General features: G+C 58.9%; 1 protein-coding gene across 1 annotated transcript; it reads left to right on the top strand.

Moving 5' to 3' along the window:
* Positions 1–1,737: 1,737 nt before the first annotated feature.
* Positions 1,738–8,579, top strand: SAXO4 (stabilizer of axonemal microtubules 4). The gene is made up of 12 exons (XM_067751649.1): positions 1,738–1,846; positions 2,014–2,131; positions 2,395–2,548; positions 3,570–3,698; positions 4,292–4,355; positions 4,771–4,883; positions 5,288–5,347; positions 5,459–5,545; positions 5,915–6,028; positions 6,113–6,207; positions 7,826–7,990; positions 8,501–8,579. The coding sequence occupies exons 1-12, from the start codon at positions 1,738–1,740 to the stop codon at positions 8,577–8,579; spliced, it is 1,287 nt and encodes a 428-aa protein (XP_067607750.1).
* Positions 8,580–8,825: the final 246 nt, after the last annotated feature.

Genomic DNA, 8,825 nt, shown 5'->3' with positions numbered 1-8,825 from the left:
TGGGCTGCTGACCTTGTATACCCAATTCCCTTTTCAGTAACATCGCGTTGGTAGCTTGAAAGCAGCCGTGAAAGCAGGGTGTGTTTACACCATAGAAATCGACAAATGCTGCAAATCAGGACACTCGCCCCCCCCCCCAACACACCCACAACCAATCAGTCCCCAGAGATCCAACTGTTAGACATTCACAAGCCTTAGAGCTGATACAGAAGGAGCATGGCCTGTGGATCCGGCTCACGCCAGTTTAATCCAGACTCTTCTTCCGCCAGCTGTGAGGCCTGGGCCCCACCTTTCCCATCGCAAAATAAAGCTAAGAAGAGCTTTTAAAAACCGAGCATCAACCACATGCCAGGTGCTGAATCCACTCTTTCATCAAATCTTCCAACAGCCCCAGGAGACAGGTCCAGTGACCACCCTCGATGAAGATGAGGAAATGGGGGCGACAGATCAGGTTTGAACCACGCTCTTCACTGCTGTGGTTTATTGGACCTAGAATAAGAGTAGCCAGTTCGCAGGGTGGTTTGGGGGATTATGTGAGGTAATGTGTGTGAAAGAGCTCGGTACAGATTTGGCTCTAGCAGAACAGAGTCAACATTAATTTACCCAGAGGCTTAAGAGTGGGATCTGGACCCACCCACATTTGAATCTCAACTTTGCTATTTTCTGATGGTGAGATCTCCGGCCAGCCAAGTCACTTTGCTTGTCCAACCCTTCTTTTCCCTGTGTGAAAAGAGGGATAATAATAGCTACCTGGAAGAGCTATTCAGAAGACTGGAGATAAAGGATGTAAAGTGTCTGATGAAGTGGGTGCTCAATAAACTGGAGTGATTGCTCAGGATTATCTTTTATTTCATGTCACTCAGACGGCAGTTCTGCCCGGCTGTGGTGAGGGACACCACCATCGGGGCTGGAGCCACGGAGGCAGTACCTTGCCTGGGCAGCTCCTGGCCTCCCCTCCTGGCCAGGTCAGCCCCTCAGTGGGCCCTGGCTTCAGAAGGGCTTCCAAAGCGTGGGGACACTGTTGCTAGGCACCTGTTGCTAGGCAACGCACTGTTTCTTCTGGCCTGGCCACTTGCCCGAGGGCTCAGGCTTCTGTGGAGCAGTGCCTGCCTCCTGCAGCCTCTTGCCCTACCTCAGAGCCCCTGCAGAGGGCAGGTAAGGGTGGGGCCAGCTGGGTGGTTGGGCCCCATGAGAGCTGAGCCAACTTCTAGTGGGAGGTGGGCAAGGCCGAGGGACCCTAGGGAGAGACAAGGAGCCTGGGGCTGGGAGTGAGCTTCCCAGCTGGGGTGGCCAAGAGTGCTCAGGGTGGGCGATTGTCGGGCTATTCCGTTCCCAGAAGAGGGCACGTGGGGGCAAAGATCAGGGGCTGAGGGGTCGGATACCCTGGGTCTGAATCCCGGTTCTACTACCTATGATGAGCTCATCCTTCACCACTTGGAACCTCAGTTTCCCTGCTGTAAAATGGGGGAGGGGGTTGGTGATAAGGTGTGAGGAAGGTGAGATGAGACACAGGGTACACAAGTGTTGATGAGTACTAGTCCTTTCTTCAGTTTGGGGTGTGGATGTCGGTGGAAAGGCACAGACCTGGGGGAAGGGCCGCTGTGTGGGCTTCCATCACCTCCTCTGTGGTCTCCGCAGCCTGGGCCTGGGGCAGGCTCGGGGCCCTTGGGCTGCCAGACCTCTGGGGCTCCTTGTTCTTCCTTCCTAGGACCCCCGGGGGCCCTGCCCCACAGCATTATGATGGGGAAACTCCCCCTGGGGGTTGTATCCCCTTATGTGAAGATGAGTTCGGGGGGCTGCACAGACCCCCTGAAATTCTACGCCACCAGCTACTGCATAGCCTACGGTGAGGGCACCTTTGTGTAGGAGGCACGCCCAGGGCACGGGGCAGGAGTGGGGACGCCCTCCTAGACCCCTGGTGCGGGCGGATGCTGGTCCTGCCTGGGGAGCCCTGGTCACTGCTCTGCCGCTCTGCTGACCCTGAGTCCTGTCTGCCTGCTTCCCCTCTGGCAGGCCGGGAGGATTTCAAGCCCCGCATGGGCATTCACCACGGCACAGGCTACAGATCAAATTACCGGCCCGTGGTCTCATGTCAACCCAATCTCAGTGCCCTGGACAACCCGGCCGTGGGGTACAGTCGGTCCAACCCCTGCTCACCCCCTGCCCACCTGGGCCTTAGCCCTCAGGGCCATCGGACCTCATCAGACCAACTCCAGGCTCCGCGCTTGGGGTCCGGGATCCTGGGGGACTCAGGGCCTGGTCCTCAGCCTGGGCCCAAAAGGCAAGCAGACTCCCGAGGCTGCTGTGGGAGGTCTGAGGGAGGTGGAAGCCTCCAGGGGACAAGGGGAGGTGGCCCTGGTGGTAATAGCTCCCCCGCTCCTGCCCCGCCCTCAGGGAACAAGTCTGCAACAATTTCCAGACAGTGACCAGTCAGAGCTCCCGTCCCCTGGAGGTGCCTGATGGCAAATACCCACTGCCCTGGAACATGCACCAGACCCACCCTGGCTCCTCTCGGGAGAAGGCCTGGGAAGCCACCCCCACCAGGGAGGTCAGTGCTGGGCCAGGACCAGGACGGAGGGGGACCCTAGCCTGGGGCGGAGGAAGGGCTAGAGAGTGGACAGGGTGGGGATCCCTCCAGAGGGTGGGGCTGCACTGCCAAGTGTTGGTCAAGGCTGAGATGACTGGGCCTGGGGGAGCCACAGTGTGGGCTGGGGTCCCCTCACCTTCATCACCTTTGACCTCGCCCCCATCCCCCCATCCCCTCCCCCTCCATATCCATCCCCATTCCTGTCACCATCATCATCTCTACCATCCCCACCTCCAGTCCTGTTCCCTCCGCACCCCAAGCCCATCCACTTCCCCATGATCTCCCCCATCTCATCCACATGTCCACGCCCACATCACCATCCCCACTGTGGCTGTCACTTTCACTTTTGTCATTATCATCCCCGTCGTCTTCATCTCTATCACTGTGTGACCATCATCCTTATCACCACCACATCACCACCACCGCCAGAATGGATACTGCCATTCAGGCAACCAATACGTTCTAAACACCTCTTCAATTTCTGAAGGTGATAAGTGCTGGGGAAAAATATACCAGGGAAGAGGCAAGGACTGAAGCAGAAGTGAAGGAACTGGACCTGCAAGTCAGGAGGGTCAGAAAAGAGCTTACTATGGAGACATTAGACAAAAACTTGAGGGACGTCAGTATTCCTCCAGATGCAGCAAAGTAAGGGAAGAGCATTCCAGGCAATGCAGACAGCAAGTGCAAAGGCCCTGAGGTGGGAGCACCTGATGGGAGGAGGGACAGCAAGGAGGCAGGTGGCTGGAGCGGAGTGAGGAGCTTAGGTCCTTGTGGGCCGCCGTCAGGACGTGGGATCCTACCCGGAGTGCAATGGGAATACTGCAGGGCTTTGAGCAGAGGAGGGATATGGCCCAGCTTCATCGTAAAGGGACCCCCCCAGGCTGCTGTGCAGATACTCTGTAGGGGTCAAGGGCAGAATCAGAGTCAAGACGTGATTGCCATCCCCTCACCTGGAGCGTAATTGGCTGCTCCGTCCTCCCAGGTCAGGAAGGTCCATTTTGACACCCAGGACTGTGGGCCCCAGGCCATCAAGGGGCTGGAGCCTAAGGAAGTGCCCTTGCTCCACCGACAGCAGAACAAGGGCTCGCTGGAGTGGGAGGATGCCCGACACGTGAGTGGGTGGCCCCGAAGAGGGCCTTGGGCCGGGCAGAGGGGCCGGACGCACCTCCTCCGGCTTCCTCGAGACAGGTTCTGTGCTGACTCACCCGAGCAGCCAGCTCAGTGTGGGCTCAGGGCGCACACACTCAGAGAGACTGGGGCGAGGCAAGGATTTGAGATTTGGTATTTCTAAGGCAGCAGCAAAGTGGTCCTCACGGGCTTCCTTACATGTATCTTGGGACTTAATACCTGAGCTCCCTTCTCTCCCGATCCCATCCTGGGCCCCAGTGTACTGTGAGCACCCATTCCCTTCCATCCGCCTCTCTCCTCTCTTTGGGCCCCTCCTGCTCTGGGTCGCAGGGGCTCTGGGTCCCGTTGTTCATTACTGGAGTCCAGCGTGGGATATGACTTAGTTTTCATTGTCACGGAGGAACTGTGCTCTCCTGGTGGAATTTCTGGCGCTGTGATGCCTGATGAGAGAGAGATGTGTGTGGGAGCATGCAGGTCTACTCAAAGCACAGAGAACCGGAGAGCCAGCACTGCCCCCACTGCCTCTGGGCCCTGGTCTACCTTGCGTCCCCCATCACTCCACTCTTTGTGCTCCAGGGCCCCCGCTTCATGACTTCCGAGTATGATCCCCAGTATCTCAAGGAGCCTTCAAACCAGCCAGGTAGGCAGGAGTGAGTCTAAGCTCAGGCCTCCCACTACACCTCCCTATTCCCGACCCTTGGGAGAGACCCCCGGGGACCCCAGAGCTGGCACAGGGCTGAGGAGGCACCAGCGGAAGACAGAAGGACATATCGGCAGCTTGGGGAAACCATCTTCCCTGGGCTGACCTCTGTGCTTTAGGTCTGCTGATCTCCAAAGGACGACTCTCTTCCTTAGGAGGGCTGTTTGAGGTTTGCCCTTCCTTTTGCTCTCCTCTCTTGCTCTCTGCCCTGGACTCTGGAGTCCCCCTGTTTCCCATGATCCTGGCTGCTCCGGCCTCCAGCTCCCCCCACACCTACTGGGACACCGAGCCACTGGTGGTCACGTTGGTGGGGCCTGCTTGTCCCAGGCCAGCACAGAGGGGCTGTCTTTTGCAGATCTCTTGCAGAAAAAATCAGCTGGGGCCAAGGAGGAGACTGGCTTAACCGAAGCTTCCAACAAGAGCCCCATCATCTTCCAGCCGCCCTCCCAGGTCCTCCCTGGGGACCCGGTAAGTCAGGCTGGGCCCCACTAGAATTTCATGGTGATTGAAGCTTTCCAGTCTGGGGGTTTCTAGCTTTAAAAATGTATATATATGAGCTGCAGAAGCCTTTGCCGAAACACAAGATGAAAGAGCTTGGGCGAAAACCACTACTTTGGTCCAACTCCCCCATTTTCTGGATGAGAAGACTGAGGTCCAAAGAGGAAAAGCAGCATAGCCAAGGTCACTGAGAGTTCAGACAAGAACCCTGGACTGCTGGTTCCCGTTCAGCATCATGCCCTCCCCTCCCTTCTTCCCAAACTCTCCCCTTTCCTTTGTACGTCCAATTATACCCATTTGTGCTGAGCCCTTCTCTGTGCTCAGGACAAAGGAGCAGTTGAGCAGCCTAATGCTCCTCTGTGGCCTCTTTCCAGGTCCTCCTCCCCAGCCGGAGTGTCACCAAGTCAGACTTTCTCCCCATGACCCATCCTCATGTAAGCTGAGCCAGGGCTGGAGGGGAATGTCTGTGCCACAGCCTGAGGTCCTCCTGTGGGGCAGTTGGGATGGTGCCGGAAGCCATGCCAGGGGCTGCTTTGCTGCCTTAGGGGGATGAGTTCCTGCCGGTGCTGGCCAGAGGCTCCGAGCGGGAGACCGGCTTCAGCCGAGTGAAGGAGAGGACTCTGAACCCCAGAGTGAGTGGCCTCGGGGGGCTCCCCTGTGTGTTCTGAGAAGGGAACACTCAGAGAGGAGGAGACAGGGAGGTTTCTTGGACCCGGTGGCATTCGATCCGGGCAGTGCAATATGGGAAGAATCAGGATATTTGGAGATGCAGAGGAAGGACCCCTGGGTGGAGGGAGGAAGGACCTCTGGGTGGAGGGGGAAAGGCCCAGGGGCTGGAAAGTGAGGGGTGTGTTCAAAGCCGTGACTTCAGTGGGGCTGGAGGGGGACGCATCCTGGGGCTGGGGCGGTTGAGGCTGCATGGGCCTCTGCCTGCCTTCCCTCCATCCTGCTGCCTCACCCTGGCCACCCGGCCACCCTTCTTGTGATTCTGTCCCTTGCAGGTGCCCCCTTCCGGCCCAGAACCCAGCAGCATGAACCACTGGCAATTCCAGCCCCCACAGAGGATGCAACAGACAAATGTTGCCCTGCTTGGCCAGGAGACCGTGTGGAAAAAGGTAAGGCCTGGGGTACCCAGCCCCTACCCCAAATCCCCACCCCCTCCTGACCTGAGAAGTCCCCTCTCTATCCCTCTGGTGCAGGAGCCCACAGGGTTCAGCCTTAACAACCCCAGCTATGTCCGGAGCCCCTATGACCCTGACCTGGATAATCGCTACCTGACCACCTACAACCAAGGGTGAGCCCCTCTTCCCTACCCACATCTGGGTCTGTGAAGCTGACCCATTTTACAGACAGGGAGACTGAGACTGCGAAAAGTAATGAGCTCACAGTAATGAGTGAAGAAGGCCAACACTTGATTAATGTGGGTTCCCCCAGAAGCAGACCCCGAGCCAAGGAGTTGGGTGTGAACCCTTTATTAAGGGTGTCAGGGATGGGGGTAATGGGGTGGGGAAGGGATGGCCGCCAAGAACAGTGTGTTATTAAACCAGGTATCCCATGGGGAGACGCTAGAAAACAGTGCAAAACACACAACTCAGAATCATCCCAGCCAAGGAACGAGAGAGCTGGGGTATTCATACCCCACACCCATTGATCCTTGGTTAAGGGCTGTCCCCAGGGGTGATATTAAAGCCCAGGTACCTCCTTGCTCCAGTAACCCAAGGGCAGCTTTCCCAGAGATGCAGTGCAGGCCCCTGGTGGGCAGGGGAGGAATGAGGGAGTACAATGGGGTCTATGTGGAGCAACAGGGCATCTGCTAAGAGACCACAACCAGTCCATGGCAGGTGGGCTCCATGCACTCTCAGAAGGTAAGCTCTGTGCTGTGTGAGCCCTGGGCAAGGAGTGAGTGTCCTGGGCATCAGGGAAGGCTTCCAGGAGGAAGTGGCCCTAGACTCATGGGGGAGGCTACCCAGGCCAGGACTGGGTGGGGAGGGCATCACAGGGGTGGGATAATGGAGGTGTAATTCTTAGGCAAAAGCATCCCCTCCTGGCCTCTGTCATCTGTGTGTCAGCCTGTGTCATCCGCGTCCACACTGCTCCCCCAGCTCCTCCATCTCCCAGGAGGATTGGAGCGAAATGCTCCCTCTTTTGAATGGGGACGCTGAGGCTCAGAGGGTGGAAGCGGTGCCTGAACCTCACAGCAGATCCGCGATGCACGTGGCAGCTCCAGTTCCCGGGGAGGGCAAGGGGGAGGGGCGGGGCCTCACTCTGGGAGTTGGGGGACAGCTGTTCTCCTGCCCCTCCCCAGGCTCCCGCAGACCCTCAGGCCCAGCCATCTCTCCTTCCCCCCGCCTGCCTGTCTGGTTTTCTGAGCGCTCAGCAGGTGTCAGGCACACCACTCCTTCCTCATGGGCCCAGAGCCCCAGGGGTTGTAGTCACTGATTTTCTCATGTATCTCTCCGCACCCCCTTTGTAAACTCAAGGGCTGGGCCCACATCTTGCTCATTTTGGCACCTTCAGAACCCGGCCCAGTGCTCAGTGAAAATTGGTAAAATGGAAGAAAAAGTCAAACACCTAGAGAGAAATGGAGGCGACGGGGTCCCCAACCCCCATCCTCTCCCATCCCCGAGACGTTCACAGGCCAGGGAGGGAGGCATGGCATCTCTTAAAAGTCTTTTACACTCCAGAGTGCTGTCTCAGCCTCAGGGGCAGCTCCGAGGAGGGGCGCCCAGCTCAGGGGTAGCGTGAGGGCAGGCTTCCAGGGTAAGAGGTGAGTGAGTGGACAGGGCCTTCGGGAGGTTGGAGGACCTGCAGCAGTCTGTGCTCCGCTGGAGCCAAGATTCCTGCTGGAGAAGCGCAGAGAGGCTGCGGAGGACAGAGACCAGCTTCCCGCCAGCTACTCTTCTGTGTTGAAGGTACTTCGAGACCATCCCCAAGGGTCTAGACAGTGAAGGCTGGACTCGAGGTGGCTTCCAGCCCCAGAAGCCCGGAGGCTATGCCCTCAACCAGCCGGTCACCCGCCTACAGGCCACCTCCAACCCCACAGAGAGCCTGCGGCGCCTGAATCCCCATGTGGGCAGGTAGCACGCCCCCCTCCTGCTCTGTCCTTTGCTGCATCTAGGCCTTTCCCCGGCCTCTCCTCCCTCCTTCGTCTGTCTTCCATCTGAGAGGCCCATTTCCTCTCTCTGGTTTGTTCATTGCCTCTCCTGCCCAGCGGGGCTGCTGCCCTCCTCTGCCCAGCGACCCCTCCCTCTGCACGGCGGCCCCCCCCGCCCCCCGCCCCAGTCCCCGGGGCGCTCGTGTTTCCCGCATTTGGCCAGCTCCCACCTGCTCCCTGCCAGCTGTGGGGTGGGGTGTGTGGGGACAAAGCGGAATGACTGTGGCTCTGCCTCTCTCTGACTCCTTTCTGCTCAATCCAATTCCTCAGAAATCCCGTTTGTACCAATAATGGCCCAGAGCTGGCCGGCAAAGACTCTCTGTGGCTTGGCCATCCCGGCTGAGCCCTGGCGCCGTGTGGAGGTGGGGGGGAAAGAGAAGGTCTGGGCTCGCTGCCCCACCCCTCCCTCCCCTGCATCCCCTCCTTCCTGCAGGACCCTGGTCTCGGCTGACCCCTTCTACCGAGCCACACCTCCCGGCAGCCACGGCAGCGGCTTCGCGGTGCCCCTCTGAGCCTGAGGCCTGGGTAAGGGGCCGGGGGACCTCCACCCACAGCTGCTCCCCGGGCAGGGGTGGCCATCGTGGACCAGCCCCCCATCCTAAGCCCTGGGTCAGGCCAATCCTGCCCGGGGACCCCAGCCCCAGAGCGGGGGGTGGGAGATCAGGGGCATCTCGAGGTGGGGAGAGTGCACAGACCACCGGAGCCCCTCAGGCCTCATCTCTGTCTGCACAGGTTTGCCGACCCCAGGGGACAGGAGC

Source organism: Pseudorca crassidens, chromosome 9, assembly GCF_039906515.1.
Source record: "Pseudorca crassidens isolate mPseCra1 chromosome 9, mPseCra1.hap1, whole genome shotgun sequence".
In the NCBI taxonomy this organism is placed as follows: domain Eukaryota; kingdom Metazoa; phylum Chordata; class Mammalia; order Artiodactyla; family Delphinidae; genus Pseudorca; species Pseudorca crassidens.
The sequence above is the reverse complement of the archived record's forward strand: the minus strand, read 5'-3'. Positions and strand labels throughout refer to the sequence as shown.